Source organism: Sminthopsis crassicaudata, chromosome 3, assembly GCF_048593235.1.
Source record: "Sminthopsis crassicaudata isolate SCR6 chromosome 3, ASM4859323v1, whole genome shotgun sequence".
Classification (NCBI taxonomy): Eukaryota; Metazoa; Chordata; class Mammalia; order Dasyuromorphia; family Dasyuridae; genus Sminthopsis; species Sminthopsis crassicaudata.
In genome coordinates, this window is record NC_133619.1 from 581,380,820 (window position 1) to 581,403,609 (window position 22,790).

The window sequence follows — 22,790 nt, forward strand, 5'->3', positions numbered from 1 at the left end:
TTCTCTATCTCAACCTGTAATTTAACCTGCAATTCCAGTAACTCTTTTTTAATTGTTTGTCATTCTATTTTTAACTCAACTTCTAGTTTTTGCATTTTATACTCTATACTGTCATACAAACACATTAGCTCTAGGTTGCTCCCTGTCCAAGCTATATTTAATGGGTGTGGGGATAGCCTTCTCCGAGCTTGTTTACAAGCTTCCTGCTGTTCTTCAGTGGTGATCTTTGTTAAAGGATCTTCCATCTGGCTCTTTAACCTATTTATGTAAGCATTATGTTCAGCTGTATCTTTGAGCCTGATCCCGGAGTTACCTGGGTCCATATTGCCTGCCTTCTCTCCTAAGTGGCGTTTCTACCAGATCTTTCAGAATCTTAATTCCTAATATTAAATATTAATTTTCAAAACCTAATAATTCCTGATGCCCCACGTTGGGCGCCAAAATGCTGAAACTCTGTCTTCCTAGAAATCAGCCGGAGTCAGGATCACTAAATGTCTTTATTCTTGATCTTTTATGGTCAAGGTCAGGGGGTTAGGTCTAACAATCTCACACACACCTTCCTCCCTCGAATGCCAGGGGAGACTGACTCAGCATCAGCCCCTCAATTTCCTCTTCCTCCTCCTACTCCTCCCACACACGTCACTTCCCCCTCTTTGTCCCACCAATCAAGTCAGCACAGAACAGCTGGGGAGGGTCAACTTTCAAACAAGTTAATAGGGAACTGTCCAATTTGCAATTAGTCTCATGTGCTTCATTATCCAAGTGCATTGCTCAGTTCTAGCCCTTTTCAAGAAAGGAATTTTGAGGGGTGGAAAAGTGGGAAGGGGAAGTCCTCCTGAGGATCCTTACCTTTCCTGACTAGTTTCCTCAGCTCTCTCAGGTCCATCTTCTTCCAGATGCTCAAACCAGCTCCCTGGCTCCCTGCTGGCCGTGAGAACAGACCCTAGGTAAGCTGCTTCAAGTGGTCTAGTCCACACCTCTGGAACTCAACTACAGAGCTCCATCCGGGAACTTCTGGATCATCCCCTAGACCAGGGTTTACAATTTCTCCTCTCTCCTCTCCTTTTCCTCCAGGAAATTTTTACTCTGTCTTGTGAATATAAATATATAAAAAGGTATACAAAGCAAATATTTATTGATAATATATATCATAATCCCATAGGATCAGATTATGGACAAAGCGAGGAGGGGCAGATTGAGCTAAAAATTCAGGTTTCTTTTTTGACTATTAACTCTTAATGGCCTGGACTGCTTTCATCATGAAGTGTGGAGCTGGTGTGACTCCTGCATAGCCCACATATTTGCTTTTTCATTCTTCTAGCTGAGCCTCTAGCCTCTAGTGACTTGTCTTTAGAGATCCTGGATTCAAGCCAGGTGTTGTCAATATCACTTTAGACAAGTCTCAATTTTCATAAACTTCAGTTTCCTCTTCTGTAAAATGCAGGACAAAAATGAGACCAAATGACCTCTGGAATACATGCTTTTTCATAGATAGTATGTGTAAAGCATTAGCACAATGCCTACCACATAGGAGGTGCTTAATAAGAGTTAATGGAATTAAATTTCAAGGTGCATCCCTCCCCACCCTTTCAACTCTAACTCCGTGGTCCAATGATCAGTTAGTTCTTTACTGAAATATAGATCACTGTGTCTCCGATCATGGGAGGCCTTCAAATTCTGTATTCTTAACTAATTACTATAACTAGCCTTTTTTTCAAAGGTAGGAGATAACTGTCTTTTGAGCATTGAAGGAAACTTGATATCCTCTGGATTTAGTCTAATAGGAGTTGCTTGTGCACCAACAAGTGTGTGTAAAGCAGTTGTGTTCAAGTGATTTTGATTATAGTTTATATTAACTTCTGTCAAATAATCCAAAATGATTCATACAGTGTTCAAGAAAACAAAATTTAAAAAATGATTTTTCCCTTTTTTTCTCCTCAAAAGTATTTTGCTTACTTCTTTCTGAGGTAAATCATTCGCCAATGTAATTTACACAAGCCTTGAGATAGTCCTTCAGTGTATTTAAAAATATAGACAAAAATAAAAATATAGACAACACAAATATTTCCATTATTAGCAAAAGTTATTCACATTAGCCAAAAATATATTGAGTTCACCTTTAATTTAGACTAAAGGTTAAAAGATCTTTTAAAAAATTTAACCAGCTCATCCAAATATGTGTATATTAATTTTTCTAGTGAATGCAATACAAATGACATTTTCCCTATGTTTATATGCTTTATATGCATCCTGAGGTCTTCCAACTTTGCCAAAATTGAATACTCATTATTGACTTTACTTGCACAAGGGAGAATCTGTTCTCAAAGCTCAATGACCAAGGACAACTTTTTGTTTATTTGTTTAGGAAATAGCAGAACAAAAAAAGGTCGAAGTAGGGAAGATTATAACTAGCAACAGAGAGAATGCAGAGTTAGTAAATTCTTATTAGTTTTTTCCCTAATTCATGGATGCAATCAGTTGCCAAATCTTGTTGTTTCTACTTCCTCAGAGGTTCTCACATCCATCTCCTGCTCTGAATTGCTTCAACCACCACTCCAATCTAGTCTCTCATATTTTTCAAATATAATTCTTCAAAGAAAGAGATTAAAGTCATTTCTAGTCATCTAAAAATGCTCTAAATCCCTATTAATTAGAGAAATGCAAATTAAGACAATATTGAGGTACCACCTCACACCTCTCAGATTGGTTAAGATGACAGGAAAAGATAAATACAAATGTTGGAGGGGATGGAGAAAATTGGGACATTAATGCATATATGGTGGAGTTGTGAAATAATCCAACCATTCTGGAGAACAATGTAGAACTATGCCTATCTTTTGATGCAACAGTGTCTCTACTGAGTCTGTATCCTAAAGAGATCATAAAAAAAGAGTAAAGGACCTACATGTACAAAAATGTTTGTAGCAGCCTTTTTTGTAAAGTCAATGAACTGGAAAATGAGTGGATACCCATCAATTGGAGAATGTTATGGCATATAAATGTTATGTAATGTTATTGTTCTATAAGAAATGATAAGCAGACTGACTTCAAAAAAGCCTGAAAAGACTTACATGAACTGATGCTGAGTGAAGTGAATAGAACTGAGAAGATTGTACACAGCAACCACCATAGTTATAATACTCTAATAATTGACAGCAAGAAAACACAAATACTCCACCAGCCAACACTACACCATCCATTTATGGAAGCATTGGTTACCATAAAATGAAAAATTTTGAATATTGTGGTTGTTTCCTTGCGTTGGCAGTATACTTTCTAGGGATGTGTACATATTGATAATAATATTGACATAACGACATTGTCACAGCTACCTTTGTGTTTGGGACACTTCAAAGGAAAGTCTGCGAAAGAAGAGAGGTATTATACTGCCTACCAAACTACCAATCTACAGAGCCATTTTGGTGACCCTATTGTTATATGCCTGTGAAACCTGGACACTATTCAGTTTACTGAATTACTTTCATTTAAATTGTCTTAATAAGATTCTGGAGATCATTTGTTAGGATAAGATACCACATAATAAGGTCCATTCTCAAACGAAACTTCTAAGCATTCAAACTCTACTTCAGATTGTGCAATTCTGAGAGGCTGGCTACCTTGTTGCAAAGGCAAACATATGTTTGCCCAAAAGACTATTTATGGAGTATTTCCACCAAACAAGTGCTTATACAGTGTTTAGAAAAAGTGATACAAAGACACTCTCAGGAACCCTCTTGGTCTAAGATAAGCCAGCTTGGTGTGCCTTTATCAGAGAAGGTGCTCTATAAGCAAAGCAGCATTTAAATAGTTAAAAAAAATAGGAGATACATAAATTTAGAGACTACCACACATATGTACATATGGAGTATTTCTGCCTGACCTTCTGATAAATGACAGATAAATAGACACTAAGTTTACCCTAATGTGGTGATATCATTTTGATCCTCTTCAAGAACAAAAGTTTAGTACCATCAAATCTAGAGCTGGAAGTGACCTTGGAGTTCATCCCCCTCATTTTACAGGTCAGAAAATTGAGGAATAGAGATTAAGTAACTTGTGCAGAGTCCTGTTTGAGGCAGAAATTGGGTCTATCATTAATTTAAAAAAAAATGTTTTTCTTAGATAAATTTACTTTGGCAGTTGTTTTTCCAGTGAAATATTTCACATTGTTTTCTCTTTTTTCATCTTTTAGTGTTGGTTTCTTGTTTCTTGATTTCTTATAATCATTAGCTTTTATTTGCTTGATTCTAATTTTCATGGAATTATTTTCCTCAGTGAACTTTTACATTTCTCCCCCCTGCAATTGACCAATTTTGCTTTTTTAGGTATTCTTTTCCTCATTAGCTTTCTGTATTTCCTTTTGCATGACTCTCAATTCTCTTCCCAAATTTTCTTCTACCTCTTTTACTTGATTTTCAAAATTCCTTTAGAGCTCTTCCATGGATTGAGACAAATTCTTATTTTTCTTGGAATTTTTGGATCCAGGAGCTTTGACTTTGTTATCTTCTTCTGAGTATGTGTTTTGATTTTCCATGTAATAATAGTAACCTTCTATAGTCAGAATTTTTTTCTGTTATTTGCTCATTTTCCTAGCCTATCACTCAGCTTTTAATTCTCTGTTAAAGTAGATCTCTATTTCCTGGGTGGAGGATGCCCTGTCCCAAGCTTCAGGGGTTTTGTGGAGCTGTTTTCAGAAATCCTTCTAGGAATCTAACCAAAGCACTCTTTTCTGCCCTGGAATTGTTAGGTATGTCCCTGGCTCTACTGCAGCTGTAAGCTAGTGTGCCAAAGCAACAGAATCTTTCCTCGGTGCTAGTAAAGAGACCTCTTGTGAACTGAGTACTCAGGAAGCAGCTATTGCCCCCACTGTCCACATCCATTCTTGGTTTGCTTGTTCTCCAAGACCCTCTCACCCTACTAACAAATCTTTGCTGCTGATCTTTCAAGTTGTCTTTGGAGTCTCTGTGCTGAGAAATCTAGAAACCACCAGTAGTTGTGCTGATTCAGAAGTCCCAAGGCCTGTTCTTTCTTTGCTGGTACCCTGGTCAGGATCAGGGCTGTGTTGCACTAGGACTGAGCTAATGTCATAGATCTTTCTTGCTGACCTTCTAAGTTGTCTTTGGTTAAGAAATTGTTCCACTTCAACTTTTTGTGTCTTTTGATCTTCTAAAATTTGTTTAGAGTCATTATTTAAAGGAATTTGGAGAGGTTTTGAGGAGAACTGAATGAGTTCTTGCCTTTACTCCATGATCTCTGCTTTGCCTCCTGGAGGTAGAAATTGAACCTATATCTTTCTGATTCCAATTCCAGTAGTCTTGAATTTGAAATGCCTAAGAGAAATGCCTATTTATAAGTCTTGAATTTGAAATGCCTAAGAGAAAATCCAGTTTAAACTGTCCAACAGGGGGTTAGTGATGCAGGACAAGAGAGTAAATAGGAGACCAAAGTTGGATTATTGCTTCACTTGCATCCATTATATCTGATTCATTGTCACCCCATTTGGATTTTCTTGGCAAAGATAACCAAGTGATTTGTCATTTTATTCTCCAACTCATATTACAGATGCAAAACTGAGGCAAAGAAGGTGAAAGACTTCTTGGATCATACAATTAAGAAATATCTCAAGTTGTCTTTGAACTCAAGTTTTTCTGATTCTAGGCCTGGTTCTCTATTCACCATACTACCTAGGTGCCTAAAGTTGGATTCATAAATATTTTTGATCATTTTTTTCTTCCCAGTTTTTCTTTATATTTTATAAAATACATGAATTTCAAATGAAATTTAATGGCATACATTTTGTATTTTGTTACCTTACTGATGCTGAAGTAGAAAGAACATCAGATTTAGAGGTAGTTGACATTGGTTCAAACTCTACCTGTACATCATTGGTCAAGTAACTTAATGTCTAACAAACTTGAGTTTTTCATATATAAAATCGCATGATTGTATTAGATGGCCTCCAAAAGCCTTTTCTAAAGTTATCAATTAGTTTTCTTAGTGATTATCTGGGCTTTTGTTAGAATACTAGCATGTCATCTGTCAAAGAAATACTTTTGTCTTCTTTTTGCTAATCTCTGTATAATTGGTTTAATTTTCTTGTCTTATTGCTAAAATTAGATCTTTAAAAAAAATCAAATAACAGTAGTGAAAAGGACCTTATGTCTCTTTTCCCTTTAGCTTCTTCCTTTTTCACTAATTTAATTCTGATCTATGTTTTTTTCCTCCTAGCACTTTATTTTTCCCATCTCCCTCAGTTGTTTACCTCATTTTCCATATACCACAATAATAGTTACACCAAGTACGAGACCAGCTTAGACTTACATCATCAATTCTTTTAGTTTATAGTTTGAATGTCATGGTTCCACACAAATGTTTTCCATATATGAATCATCATATTCATAGCTGCATAGCTTGCACTTTTTTAAATTCTGATTTTAGTTGACAAGAGGGAATTGATCATGTAAATAAAATAAGAAGTAAAGAGAAATTAGAGGAAAATTTCCTATTGGTATCAGTTGCAGCCAAGTTATGTCCCAGTATTAAAGTATGTGCCCATTTGTATGCATGGGAAAATGAAAAGATCCTTTACTAAATTGCAGCAGTTCTCAGGGTGAGAACAGCTAGATTTGATGGTTGGGACTCTGAAGGCCAGAGACAAATCCAGGTAAGTAGTTCCCCACTACTTCTACTCAGTCTTCACCACTATCCCCTTCATTCTTAGCACCTTTACTGATATCCCTATTACTCCAAATCCCTCAGGCTCAGTGGCAAAACTGAAACAAAAATCTAAATCAATCAGACTGAGTGGAAAAGAAAGAAACCTGACCTAAGAATGAGAAAAATCTCTAAATGTCTAATATACAGAGAGCCCCAGGAATTGTAATGAAAGATCCAGTTTTTCAGAATAAGAGGAGACCAATTATAACCAGAGCTCTCTTTAGATCACAGCAGTTGGGGAATCTGTAATGAAAAATGGGTTGGAATAAAAGGATGGACAGCATCTCCAAAAGTCCCAGTTACTTATATAACAATCACTGACCAAGGGCTCCTCAAAGAGAAGGTGACTTTGTAATATACACCAGAAATAGTTTTGTTTTTCTGTGCTAAAATGGAAAGGCTGAAGTACATAGACATAGACCAGGGAATTTGTATTGCTTTCCATCCAAAATCCCTGAATAATGAATGCAATCATGTGACATATTGTTATCTAGCAATTTTGTATCTGATTTATTTTGTTGTCAGTCCAATGTGAAGACACGAATGTTAATTCTAATCTGAATCCAAGCATCACAGAAGTCAGTCCACTGAATTTTTCTCTGCTACTAAAACATAAGAAACATTAGGGTTCTTGCTTGTATTCTCATGAAGCCCAAACCCTATTGAACAAAGTTCTTTGATAGACAAATTGGAAATAATAGGAGTTATGCTAAAAAAAATTATTTCCAAGGTAGACCAACAAAAGTTCAAGACTGCTCCAGTCCAGAGTATATTCCTGCAATAAACAACAATGAAATAGTTCTCTTTTATGTCTTCTCATAACCGTGAATTAACTTAAAGCATTATATCCTGTCATGTTTTAAAAGTGGACAGAGACTTTAGTCAAGATCATCTGGTATTATGCCCTTCACCTTATAAAATATCATAAAAGATGGATTGGTTTGAATGGGTAGGATAAGAAGAGAACATTGCTCATACCCTATAAACAGGTAGTAGTGGGAGTGAGCAGGGAAAGCATAAGGGTGATGGATTGTTGTTCTTGAGGCCATCTCTTAATCATAACCAAGCAAGTAACATGTTTATCATGTGTTTCTTCCTATTTTCATTATGACTCCATCCTTTGAACCTGTCTTGTTTAATTGCTTCATGCCTCTACTCAAAAATCTATGCTCAGGTCTCCTAAAGTGTGACCAGAAGCCCAATGGAAGTGTTTAGCAAGGTAAAGGAGGACAAAAGAAATTGGCCTGATAGTGATAGTGGCATCTGACTCTGTGACCATCATTCTAGTTCAGGTTCTCATCTCAAAACTAGATTAATACAAGAAATTGAGTCCTTGAGATTTGTCAACATTTACAAATAAAATAAAATGAAATGCCCAGTTTCAGTGATTCAAAACAACCAAGTGACTTAGTGGAAAGACCACTCATTTTAAGTTAAGCATCTTGAGGGCAGGGATATTTTAAATTTTGTTTTCATAATTACAATGCCTAGCATATCATCTTGTACATGGCAAGTGTTTCACACATGTCTGTTGAATTGAACCCATATAATTTCTTTCCAAGCTCTTTCTCATACACTTATAAATTGGTCATTTTAGATAAGCTACTTTTCTTCTTACAGTGAAGCTAGAGAGGCAAATGAACTTTGTTTTAACAACCTCACAAAATTCTTGTGAGGAAAGTGTTAAAAATACAAGTTGTCAATTTTATTATTCTTATTCCTATTATCATCTACAATCTACATCTACATCTACTATTTCTACTATCATCTACATTCCCAGCAGTTAAATTGGGTGATTATATGTTGGCTATAAGCCACTGCATTCTAATCATTACCATAAGATCTTTATATCATGAAGAAAAAAAGGTAAAGCAAGCATAATAATAAGAATAGTTAGCATTTATGGATTACTTTAAGTTTTTCCCAGTACATTACTAATTTCTCATTTTATCCTCATAACAACTGTGGGAGGTGAGTGCTACTATTATTCTCATTTGACAGATGAGGAAATTGAGGCACATAGAGGCTGAGGCTAACTGACTTGCTTCAGTCACATAGCTAGTAAGTATCTGATGTCACATTTAAACTCAGGTCTTCCTCATTCCATATCCAGTTCTCTATTCACTTTGCTATTCAGATATCTCTTATTTATATTTTCATAAATATACCAGCAGTATAACATAAAACTGTAACACCAAATTATGTGTCTCTGAAAGGAAAGAACTTATAGTCAGATAATGAAAAATAATTGATGCCATGAAAGGTTCCTTGTATATATAAGAAACCTAATAACTGCTTGTGAATGAAATAAAGATAACAATTTAATAATACTTACCCACACTATACTTTAGGAAAATAATATGCAGATGAATAAGTAAATGAAAAATAAAATAAATACATACAAAGTAACTTAGGAGTCAGAGAAGCAGTAGAAGCTTTAAGAATTCTCAAGTATCCTGTGAGAAAGTGGCAGCAACTGGGCCTTGAAAGGAGCTCAGCATTCAAAGAGGCAAGTGCGATGAAGAGCATCAGGATTTATTAGAAATCAGATTGACGAATGGGGGGGGGTCCTTTAGTTAGAGAAGAGAGAACAAGTGGATATGGTTACCATATGTATCCAAATGGCAGAAATTTGTTTTTCAAATTAGTATATAATTATCCTCCTCTTGACTGTAAATTCTGCCAGTCTACTCTATGTGGAAGTAAGATTCAACAATCTGTAATTTCCAGAGGAGGAAAATTCCACTGGAATGGGAAGCACAGGTGACTGCATCCTTCCACCCTCCCAAAATGCTTGCTCTTTGCCAATTTCCACATGCTTATCACACCCATTTTCCAACCAAGCAGATAAAAGAATTTCTCCTATTCCTGAAGGTAGGTGACTACCCTAATAATCATATCCAAGGAAATCAGACTGCTATAAAAAGCAAGGACTTTCCATTCTCCATATTTCTTTTAGGACAAAAATATTTTTTGAACAGTACATACAATTAAGGATATTTATAGATTTTCTGGTTTTGAGAATCAGTTAAGCCAAGGCTTGCATTCTTTACATCATACAATTGGTATGAACAATCATTGTTAACTCCTCTAAACCTCAGTTTCTTCATCTGAAAAATAACTCTGTGACCTTGGAAATACCAACTTAAACTCAGAGACTTCATTTGGACACAGATCCAGAAGACCTGAATCTGGGATCCTTAACCCAGACTCTCTGAATGCCAAATCACCCTTTTCTTTTCTCAACACTCAATATACTATGAACTTGAATAATCTGGGGAAAAATTGTCAAAAATGGAAATTCCAAATTTCATATTGTTGTCCTCCATAATCAGTAGGTAGGGGAAATTATAATTTGGAGGCTTCAGAGTAATAAATTAAAGTGTATCTCTGAGTCTGAGGTATCTTGATGCTAGAATCATTGTCACTTCCTCACCTACCCTCATTACCTTTGGACAACTATTATTAATTATATCATTGTCTTTTCCTTTTTAAGAGGATGTTAGAGGAGAGGAGTCAAAGTCTTAAAAATTTTTTTGGCTGAAACCACTTTCCATCTTGCTCAGATAAACAAGACTGAGGCTGGAGAGGACTGGAGGTAGATAAGTCACAACAGCCTGACAGGTCTTACATCAGATAATCACAATTATTAATCTCCATGTTCTAAGTAGGCTAAGCCTTGGGAATGCAAAGAACTAAGTAATAGAATGATAAACAGTAAATATAGAATGTAATCCTAGCATTAAGAGCAACAGAAAAGGCTTATTGTAGAAAGTAGAATTTAACCTTAGAACTGAGAGCAAAGTGTGAAAACACTTTATCCCACACCAGTCCCTTATGGAGTTGAAGGCACTTATAGTGATAATGTAATAATTTCATTTGGTCACCAGAGTTCCATATCTTTCTTTTAGATATTAAATCATTGGAAAGTGTAAATATGTGGTTAAGGAATGAAATGAAATATAAGGGAAACTCCCCCACATTTTAAAAGTCAAATCTCAAAGGAGACTTTAAACTTTGTCGTTCCCCTGCCCTCCACATTTTTTTCTCTAGAAAAGATGATGAAGAATCATCTGATTTATCACTCTTCTGGGAAGTAAATCCCTCATTTACATAGTGGCAGAGTTGGGACTCTGAACTGTGTCACCTGGGTAGTCCTAGAGCCTCAGTTCCATCTAGATTTCTGGTATCAAGTTCAAATAGAAACAGGGCCCACTAAACCCTATATGAAAATTTCTGCAGGTCACATATTGACTTTAAAAAAACTTATGTCAATATTACCTGTGTTCTATTTTATTTATTTTGCTAAATAATGTCCAATTAAATTTTCATCTGGTTCAGCACTGGACCTAATGATGGTAATGTGTTTAATACCTATGATCTGGGTAACTGAATTGGAATCTTCTCTATGTTATATCTGATAATTGATCATTTCCTTGTCACTTGTAGCTCTCTATTAATGGTGACTACTTTTCTTTTTTTTTTATTATATATATATATATTTTATAATATTATCCCTTGTATTCATTTTTCCAAATTACCCCCCCCCTCTATTCCCTCCCCCCGACGACAGGCAATACCATACATTTTACATGTGTTACAATATAGTCTAGGTACAATACATGTGTGTGAATATCATTTTCTTGTTGCACAATAAACATTAGAATCCGAAGGTACATGCAACCTGGGCAGACAGATATTAGTGCTAACAATTTACATTCACTTCCCAGTGTTTCTTCTCTGGGTGTAGCTACCTCTGTCCATCATTGATCAACTGGAAGTGAGTTGGATCTTCTTTATGTTGAAGATTTCCACTTCCATCAGAATACATCCTCATACAGTGTCGTTGTTGAAGTGTACAGTGATCTTCTGGTTCTGCTCATTTCACTCAGCATCAGTTGATTTAAGTCTCTCCAGGCCTCTCTATATTCCTCCTGCTGGTCATTTCTTACCGAGCAATAATATTCCATAACCTTCATATACCACAATTTACCCAACCATTCTCCAACTGATGGACATCCATTCATCTTCCAGTTTCTAGCTACAACAAAAAGAGCTGCCACAAACATTTTGGCACATATATGTTTCTTTCCGCTCTTTAGTATTTCTTTGGGATATAATCCCAGTAGTAGCGCTGCTGGGTCAAAGGGTATGCACAGTTTGATAACTTTTGGGGCATAATTCCAGATTGCTCTCCAGAATGGCTGGATTCTTTCGCAACTCCACCAGCAATGTATTAGTGAATGGTGACTACTTTTCAAGGAGTACCAGTTCTTCTGACTCCAAGCCCAGTACTTAATCTAAAACATCCCTCAGCTGCTTTTGTAGTGTTTAATAATAGCTGAAGAATTTCATCAGTTTGACAAAAATTGCTTGTTGTTATAAACATATAAGCATAAACATTTATTTTATAATATTTTATTTAACATAAACATTAAACATTTATTAAGTGCTTATTATATACCAAGTGTTATGCTAAGTATGGGGGACACTAATACAAACAAATAGAAAGGCAGGCTATACCCTAAACCATAAGTTTCCATGTCATCTTACTCTGTCACTTCCCTTTTTTAACCTGGTCCCTTTTCCCCATCATTAGTGAAATTTATCAGTCTATTTAATGGCTCCCATGCTTGAAGTAAGGCTTCAAAATTGCTTTATGCTTCATGCATAGACTCTGGAGCCAAGTTCCAAAATGTCCTCGTCATATATGTTTGGATGGCATGATTTATTCCAATGTCAAACAGAGTTGGTGCCCTAAGCTACCTGTACACTGGTTGAATGGAGGGGCTAGACTAAGAATAATGAAAGCCAGCAATCGTAAATTATTATTGTTCAATCATTTCAATTGTGTCCAACTCTTCATGGCTCATTTTATCCCCTCTGTATATCCTTGGAGATAACCAGTTTTCTAAATATATATTTTTGTGTAGTAAAATAATGTCTTTTAGCTCTCTTCTAAGCTTTCTTAGAGTCCAACAAAAGATAGCGACAGAGATCTGGTTCCTACAGGAGCTCTAATTAATGGAGTTGTGAGGGAATCAGGTCTCTGGGACTGAGAAAACTCACACCAGAATGACTAACTTTCACATTCCCCAGGGACAATTGTGTATTATTTTAGTTATGAGCCATCTCCCTGAGGACCAAATCTGCTATTTCCTACAGGGGAGGAGGAAGGACTGGGCCCTGCTCTTCCCTGGTCCCCTGAGCCAAATGTCTATAAGCAGCTGGCCTAGGAAGCATTTACAGAACACTACAGGTTCCTTTTCTGGGAGGCTGCCACCTTGTCTCTTACTTCCAAGTAAGTGTGTCCTGGCTTGGTGTGGGAGTGGAGGGATAGAAACCCTCCAGAGGGAAATTCAGTGTACCTGGGTCAGCACTGCAAGGGACTTTACAAATAATTTGCCTTGGGCTCTTCTGCAACACTGAGAAGGGGCTATCCAGTATCTCCTGGGATCTTTAGTGATGGAGAAGTCTGTTGTTATCACTCGAGACAGCCCAACCTCCTTGGGGAAGTTCTATTTAAAAATTGTCAGAGAGGTTAGTTTTAAGGACTAATGGAAAGAACATCTTGCTCCTGTTTTTCTCCTTGTTCTGCTCCTTAGGAAGAGACAGAATTGCTGAATTCTTCTACTCTATGACAACTTTTCAAATTTTTAGATAGTTATAATCCTTCCCTGAATTCTTTCTAATAATATATGGAATGAGCATTTATTAAATTCTACTCTATAAGACATTGTTCTAAGTCCTGAGTATATATAAAAAGGAAGAAGAGAGCCTATTTCTTAAGGAGCTGATAGTCTAATGGGGAAATATGTAAACCACTACATAGAAAGAAACTATATACAGTATAAATGATGGATAAGAACTGAGAAAGGATACTAGGATTAAGGAGGTTTGGGAAAAACTTCTAAGGTAATAAAGTAGGCCTGTGGCCTATCCATATAGAGTAAAGATTATTAATTTGGGGTCCAAAGAGACCTTTGGAGGCCATGGATAGATTTTTAGGGGTTGTATGATTGGGAAAAGGAAAAAAAAATTGCATCTTTATTTTTCACTAACCTTTGAGTTCCATGGTGATTCTACATATTTTATTTTTCATATTTTAAAACATTATTCCAAAAAGGAGTAAATAGATTTTATTAGAGGCTGGCAAACAGATTTTTCCAGGGACTGAAGAGGTCTATGACATATAAAAAGGGAGAGAACACTTGCCCTAGAGGATGTTCATCTGAGATATTTTCCAATTAAGAGGCAGAAGAAGTTCTGACATGTCCGAGGTCACCCTGCTAGTAAAAGCTGAATTGGTATTCAAATAAGGTTTGTACTTTCCAGTACCCTTGGCTATCACTTTCCTCATCACTTCTCACAGGGAGGGAAAAAAAGAGAGGCTGCCCTTCTGTGCTTGGTCCTCTAAACAGCTCTAGCCAGACCCAACTTTGGGTTTTAAGAGTTTTCCCCAGTGCAGGCAGAGAACATTACAATAACATTTCTACCTAGAAGGAATCATGCCCAATGCCTAGGTTAAGTCCAGGCTAGAAGAAATTTTAATTTTCTGGTGTATCTGCCCAGATCCCTGAGCCAAACTTACATGCCTACTAATACCATCAACTTCTTTTTAACAGACAAAAAAGAGAAGTGACTTTTCTGAAAGAGGGAATACTAATAATAATGATTCATGTTTATATGGTATTTTAAATTTTGTAAAGTGCTTTTTACAATTAGCTAAATATTTATTCTCAACACAGTACTGGATATATAAAAATGCTTAATATATGCATTTTACTCACTCACTTGTTCTTCTTTGCCTAAAATATACTCTGCATTAATCATTGCTCTCATAGTTTGTGATCTAAAGATCCTAAAATGGCAATTAAGTTGAGCTGGTTAACATTTAATAAGTACTTCCTTTGTGCCAGGTTCTCTGCTCGAATCCAGCAATGCAAAAATGGCACAAAACAGTCCATCCTCTCATGAAGCTCACAAGTTAATGGAATAAAATATGAAAACAACAGTCTATGAATCACATAGATTAATTGTAAATCATGAATGATCTAAGAAGAAAAGCCTCAAGACTGATTAAGAACAGGGAAAGGTTTTTATAGAAGGTGAAACTTCACCGAGACTTGAAAGAAGCTGGATAAATTAAGAAGTATCTATGAGGAAGGACAAAGGTCCAGGCAAGGGGGACAGTCTGGAATGGCTGGTTAATGTACAGCTACATGCAAATAAACATTCAGTCTTTCATAAATTAGATGCCTTCTAGCTTAGGCTTAACCCTGGAATTCACTATGATTGCCTCGAGACAGAAATGTTGCCATAATATTGTATATACATAATATATAATTACTAGATGAGAGGTCCTTTAAAGGGTTATCAGATTCTGATAGGTAGATATAGGACCATTTTCAGAGTCTTGGAAGAGTTTGTTGTGCTTACAATGAACTTTTTCCCCCTTTTGCCTCTTGCCAGTCCCAAAGAGGGATTCAATTTCTTGAAGTTATTCATACAATATGTCTCATTAGTCACTGTTCAACTGTGAAATATTTTTTCTGTCTTGATCTCTCCTTTCTTCCTGGACTTGTTCGAAGTTTCTATGGTTTCTATGAAATATCTGGGTATGCTGATTTTAAGTTGGGGGTATGTCTTGTTGGGGTGCCTTAGATTTTAGTGAAAGTTTACCCCCCTTAATAAAATCATACTTGAATACTTATGGCATGGAGAATACCTGGATTCTAGAAAACAATACCAGTAGAAAAACAAACTCTGCATTGGGCATGGTCATCCTGCCTATTATCCTTGCTATTAGAGGAGCTATTAGATTGCTTTAGATCTTCAGATCTCAGCTGCTATTGGCTTTAAACCAAGTAGATATTCACACAAAGTTTGGCACTAATATGGTGAACCACTGGGACTAGATAACCAATAGGCCTCCTAAGTGGGGTTGAACTTCTCAAGTGAGAAATGGAACAGGTCAAAACTTCCATGCTGATCAGCTGTGACATTGGTAGGCCAGTGACTGATGAACTTTTAGCCTAGGCAAGATAGGGAGACTCAGTCTTAAAAACAAACTCCAACTGAATCCAAATCATACATTTTGTTTTTTGCTAAGGCAATTGGGGTTAAGTGACTTTTCCAGGGTCCCATAGCTAGGAAGTGTTAACTGTCTGAGACCAGATTTAAACTCAGGTCCTCCTGACTTCAGGGCTGGTGCTCTATCCACTGTGTTACCTCTAGCTGCCTCTAAATTGTACATTTGTGATCCTGTTTTCCTTCTCCTTTCTCAAGCCCTAAGCTCCTATCCTGAGCCCTTGGGCTTGTGATGACTTAGGAAAAGTCCTTCAATAAAAGCCTCTCGGGATACCTCCTCCGGCATGAAGATAATCTGGTCTCTTGAAAGCTATGCAGAGAATGAACTAAATGCCTTATGAGGGAGAGGATACCATTTGTCCATCCACAAATGTAGGTGAGTGAAAAGAAACCTATTATCAGAAGGTAGGTCATCAAATGTTGAATATTTCCAAACAGAGCTAATCAATCAATAGACAACAAGCATTTATTGTGTGCCAAGTGCCCACATTTATTGTTTGTGAATAAAAAGAGAAGAAAAATAGTTGCTGTTCCAAGAAGCTTATGTTCTAATGGAGGAAGAAGATAATATAAAAAGAAAATAAAAAGGAGAGAGAGTCACAAAGGCTGTCTCCTCATGCATAAATGTTTTGTGTGACATTTGCATTAGTTCAAAGAGTACAAATAGATTAAATCTTAAATCCTAGAAATATTGATATATAGGAAAATAATTAATAGGCCTCCTATAGGAAAGGAAAAAAAAAACCAAAAGGCATGCATGCCTTATATTTGTCTTTGTTTAAACAGAAAATATGTTTGTGCTTTGTGTTAAATGATCTATCCTATTCTTCATCATAGCATCTGCCAACTTATCCTGTAAGAAAGCAAGACTCAACAAACTATAGTTTCCAGAGAGGGAAAATTCCACTGGGGTGGGGGGCACAGGGGAGTAGGTCCCCCCACCCCCACCATGTTCCCCTCTCAAAATGCCTGCTCCACTCCCAACTCTTTCCTGCTCACGGGCATCCCTGGACTGGAGTCCTTGCACATCTGGCTATCCATTCCCTTTGGCTCCATGTATTTGGTAGCTGTGGTGGGAAACATGACCATCCTGGCAGTGGTGAAAGTGGAACGCAGCCTGCATGAACCCATGTATTTCTTCCTGTGCATGTTGGCTGTCATTGATTTAGTCCTGTCTACTTCCACCATGCCCAAGCTGCTGGGTATCTTCTGGTTTGATGCTCGTAACATAGGGCTGGATGCTTGCCTGGCCCAGATGTTTATCATTCATTGTTTTGCCACTGTTGAGTCAGGTATCTTCCTGGCCATGGCTTTTGACCGCTATGTGGCCATCTGTGATCCACTGCGTCATACCACGGTGCTCACCCATGGCATGGTAGGGCGCATGGGATTGGCTGCCCTTTTGCGAGGGGTGCTCTACATCAGCCCTTTGCCTTTGATGATCCGTCTGAGACTCCCTCATTACCGAAACAGGATTATCGCTCATTCCTACTGTGAGCATATGGCAGTGGTGACCTTGGCATGTGGTGACACAAAAATCAATAACATTTATGGCTTGAGCATTGGCTTCCTGGTTCTCACCCTGGACTCACTGGCCATTGCAGCCTCCTATGTGATGATTTTCCGGGCGGTGCTAGGATTGGCTACTCCAGAGGCCAGGCTCAAGACCCTGGGCACATGTGGATCCCATATCTGTGCCATTTTGATTTTCTATATCCCCATTGTAGTCTCTTCCCTCATTCATCGATTTGGTCACCATGTGCCCCCCCATATTCATATTCTGTTGGCCAGTTTCTACCTCCTCATCCCACCCATCCTCAACCCCATTGTCTATGCTGTCCGTACCAAGCAAATCCGTGAGCGGCTTCTCCAAATCCTAAAGACAAAAGCTCTTTCTAGGTGATTAATAATAGAATATAAGAGAATAAGATCATAGTTTGAGTGCAATCTCCGATGAGAAATGTGGAGATGTAATGACCTTTTTTTTTTTTTTTGACAAAATGCTTAACTAATTTTTTATTGTTGTTCAATCATTTTAATCATGCTTTGTGATCCCTTTTGTGATTAGTAAAGATACTAGAGTGGTTTGGCATTTCCTTCTTCAACTCATTTTATGAGTGAGAAACTGAGGGAAACAGAGAAGTCTCTTGCTCAGGGTCACAAAGCTTTTAAGTATCTGAGGATGGATTTATATTAAAAAACAAAAGTGTCCCTGGCTTAACACTCTGTTCAGTAAGTCACCTAGCTCCTTTTACCTTAAGCTGCATACATTATTTTTGAAAGGTCAAAGAATTTTGAAAGTGCTGTGCAAATGAAGTTGAAACAACTCTATGATGTAAATAGGGTCTAACACTCTTTGTGACTCAATTTCTTCATTGTTATTTCTGCCAATTCTCTTTGACATGATTTGCCCATGACTACATGAGTTCTAGAGGTAATGCTTAATAGTGCCAGATATCAAATCCACATCTTCAGGCTTTGTATCCTGTGCTCTTTCCATTCACTACCAAACAAACATTAGAAGGATGACTAAATGTAAGCTATGTGTAAAAGGCAGTGAAACATCACTGAAAGTTTGCAAACAGAGGCTGGATATTGAGTTTTTGGAAATGCTATCAAGGAAATTTGAATTTAGGAACAGTTTGGACTAGATGCTCTCTGAGGTTTCTTCCTGTCCTGAGATTCTCTTTTTTGAAATACTGGGGGCATAATTTGGAGTTTAGAGTAGATAATGTGGACTCAGCTTGACAGCCTAAGTATCATTTCCCACCTACTACTTTTAGGCAAAATTCTTGCATTTTAGGTATCTTAAAACTTGGAATACTTTTATTTTTCTATAATTAATATATCACAACCCTTTCTTTAAAAGATAATTCCTTACTTTGGAAATTTAATGCTATATATTTTGTATATTTGGTACATGATTCTATCATTTTTCTTGAGTTTATTCAGTGTCTACATATTAGCAGTAGCATGGTGAACAGATAGGTAGGCCCAGTCAGGAAGACCTACCTTACTTTAAACTCTTAGTAGTTGTGAGGTTTTGGACAAATCACTTAAGTACTATATATATTGCAAACATTCCTATAGGAATTACTTATTAATCTCTAAATGTATTTTGATATGTATGAATTTACACAGTAGGAGTTTCCCATAGTAATAAAAACACTTTTCCTTTAATCATTATACAAAATACAGAAAAGAAACAATACAAAAATCAAACAAGGAATGAAATTGTGTCTAAAGTGATATCATCAAGACTATTAACATTTTTATGTCCCAGCATGTCTAGAATTTAGCATTTTATCAATGTGGGTATACCTTCCTCCAAGTCTTCCTCATAGGATCACATGCCTAGAAATAGACACATCAGTTAATTAACATATATTAAGCACTTAAGACCATATATGTGAGGGGTTGGGTTGACTCCAGTGGAAAAAAATGAAAGTCCCTGCCTTTGAGGAGTTTGTATTCTAAATAAGAGAGAAACCATATACATGTATATGTATATACAAGATAGATTAAAAAAAAAAGTAATTAAAGACAGGAGGCATTGGCAGCCTGAGGGATCAGAAAGGAATGATCATTTTAGAGGTTATCTGGTCCTACCCAAGAGAGATTGAGTGACTTGAGAAATGCCAAAAAAGTAATAAATGGTGGAGCTAGGATTTGAATAAAGAGCCTTTAACCCAAAGTTTTTGATCTTTTCATTGTACTACTCAGATTATCTTTATAAGTTTCTGTGGCTGAAAATAAGAAAAATTCCTTCTCTGATAACCTATCTCATGGCAAGAAGATTTTCCACACTTAGCAAGACTAGTTTTCTGATCTGCACTGGGTCACTAGACCCATACCCAAATCTTTTCCAGTTTCATTAAGACTAGCCAGAGCTTATGTCCCACTGTCATAGACTTGGAAAACTCAATCACCTCTAAACCACAATGAGACATCTTGTTAAGAAGAAAATTTATTGCTATACATTTGGACAGATAACTGGTCTCAAAGTCAATGAGACTTTGGTACAAATCTCATCTCAAACACTAACTGGCTGTGGAAATCTTCATAAATAATTTAATCATTCTGTGTTTGAGGCAACTTTCCAAGACTTGTTGTAGCAAAAGTGCTGACCTGTATTGGTAGGCAGAGTTTCCTCATCTGGGAATTTCCCTGTAATTTCATTGATATAATCTCTTCTAGTCCCTATCCCTATTTCTGTTTAAAATTTGAACAACATATAATAGTACCTGAAATTTAGTGACTTTTACCTGTACACTAAGGAGTCCTAATTCTATGATTTTGACTGTGTCACAGTTTACCTATACACTGGCCACCATCTCTTTTAGATATTTAAAAAACCCAGCAATATATCTTGTCTTCCAGCTTTATTCCACTTTCCATCATACACGCTACTTATTATAGTCATTTATTAAGTGATCATTGACTTTTAGGCCTTCTCTAGTTTTAGTGGAGTTGGTTTTCAGAATCTGACCTTGGAGACATGGAGGGGGAAAATATATTGAGATTCTGCCCTATATGGAGTTGAGACTCATGGGAGCCCTAGATCCTAGCTAGGGCTTGGAACCTAGAGGAAGAAGAGTGTCTTCCAGGTCTGAAACTTACTCTAAACATACTGTTTGCTTTCTAACACATTCCTTAGAGAACTAAGACCCTGCAGAATGATGATGTTGAACTTTAATTGGAGTGTCTTACCCAGGTCCATCACTTAGGAAGCCTTGATGGAAAGGTTGTGGTGCCCAGCTTAGCAGCGTCTTCAGAGCAAAGGACTCTACTGAACGATTTATAGTGAATTCCAGTTTCATTTTCCATCTGAGTATTCCTGGACAAGACATTCACATGAAAGTCTATATTTCTCACCTGATTTCACTATTTGGTAACAGATTTAGAGTACTTTTCCCATCTCTCCTCCCACCATCCAGTTTTTACCTTTCTTGTGTGCATTATCTCTCTCTGCCAAATTCTAAGGTTCTTGAGATCAAGAACTGTTTCTTTTTTCATATTTGTATCCCTATCACTTAGCACAGTGCTGGATATTCAAAAATGTTTATTGACTATTGACTATAGTATAACTTTCAATATAAACCATTTTGGGCAATCTATAACCCATCAGATTTTGGAAAGCCAGATAAAATATCTGGTCTTTGTACACTCCTGGGTATTGATAGTCAAATGTGAGACTGCAGTGGGCTGTGAATTGGTGAATTCTGAAGCTTTGAAAGATTTTTGACTTTCAGAATCATTCAGAATCAGATAACAAGATGAATTTTGGGTCTAAAATGTTACTTTTCATTGATGATTCCCAATGCTTGAAATGTTCTTCTCACTTTTGCCTACTGGTTTCCCTGACTTCCCAAGACACAGTTCAGATCACAACTTCTGGAGGAGGATTTCCCTAGTTCTCCTCTTTCTTCCTACTCTCAGTATCTTCCTGCTGAGATTACTTTCTATTTTGTATATCTTATGGGTTTTTGTATATATCTATATACTTATGTGAATTTATGTATATAAATGTTTAGAGTTATATATATGTGTGTACATATGAATGTATGTATATAACTATAAAACATGTAAATATAATTATGCATATATAAACTATGTATATGTGTAAATATATGTACAAACTATGTGTATGTTTAATATTTATATATAAACAACTTATATACTTGTGTGTTTGTGCATAAACAAAAACAAAACACAGACACACCCAAATGATAATTCTAGAATATGTTTATGTTTAACTTACAAGACACTGAAGGAAAATATGACTCCTTTGTTTCCAAATGAACAAAATTTCTAGCATTCACCCCAATTCCAGATCCAATAAAGAGGCATAGTATCTATCTATTTAAATCTAGTTATATATTTATTTGCATCTTGCTATCCATCCCATCTTCCCCATTAGAATGTGAGCTCCATGAGGGCTAGAAAATTGTTGTTTTTTTTTTATCTGTATCCCCATTGCTTAGTACATTGCCTTGTATATAATAAAGGTTTAATAAATGCTTGCTGACTGACTTGGCTTGGCAAAAGGAAGCAGACACTCAACTTGGAACATGGGCTGAATTGTTCACTAGCTTCCTGGAGGAGGTGGAAATTATTGAAGGAATTCTATGTTTAATTTCCTCTTGTTTGTCCTGCTCTATTCTCTTTTATGTCGCTGGATCTCTTTTTGAGAACAGACGGTAAGAGGGAATGATGCATCCTGTAACTAACCCTTTCCTATCTTACAATTGGACTATCCTTGTGGAAATACATCCTCCCAGACTTATCAACAAGAGAAAACCTAGCAGGGCACATTCTGTGGTTGGCCTGGTCTGAAACTCCATGTGCTTTAAAAACAAAAAACAAAAAAACTAAGAAAGATATTTCTTCAGAGCTGAGCCATTACCTGTGACACCTAGAAAATATCTACCAACTGATCCAACTAATATCTGAACTAAAAGCAAACAATTCACTTTCTTTCTCTGGTGATCAATCTAGGACTCAAAATAGATGAAGGACACAATGCTGTGTCCTTTTCCCTTTATCATTCTTAGATATGGCATAGTTTGAGGAAGAGATGCAGCCTCTGTTCTAAATGAGTCTATAATCTGAGGAGGGGGAAATAATTCTCTCCCTACTGTACAGTGCCATGCTTGAAGCTCTCAGTCCTTTAGTAAGTTGGGAACCTGCTTGGGAGCCTTGAATTCTGAAATGGAGAATCTCTTTCTTAGGCTTAGTTGCCCTTTTGGCCAGTGTCAAGTTTATATTTGAACTTCCCTGTGGTGACAGTTCAATCCCTTGCTTCCCCTGCATTAGAACCATTAAGTGATGAGAGTGGTAGCACTGACCATGCAGAAGGGGGCTCATTTAAGAAAAAGGCAGTAAGAACTCATTGGAGAGTCCTTATTAGAATTCAAGCAGACAGGTCTCAGGACTTGTCTCACTTCAGTTGTACTCAATCTCTAAGTAATTATGTTTTCTGA

General features: G+C 36.8%; 1 protein-coding gene across 1 annotated transcript; it reads left to right on the plus strand.

Annotated features, from left to right (window-relative positions):
• The first annotated feature begins 16,756 nt into the window (after positions 1-16,756).
• On the plus strand, positions 16,757-17,710 carry LOC141559845 (olfactory receptor 52M1-like). The gene has a single exon (XM_074297502.1). The coding sequence runs from the start codon at positions 16,757-16,759 to the stop codon at positions 17,708-17,710; it is 954 nt and encodes a 317-aa protein (XP_074153603.1).
• The last annotated feature ends 5,080 nt before the right edge of the window (positions 17,711-22,790 follow it).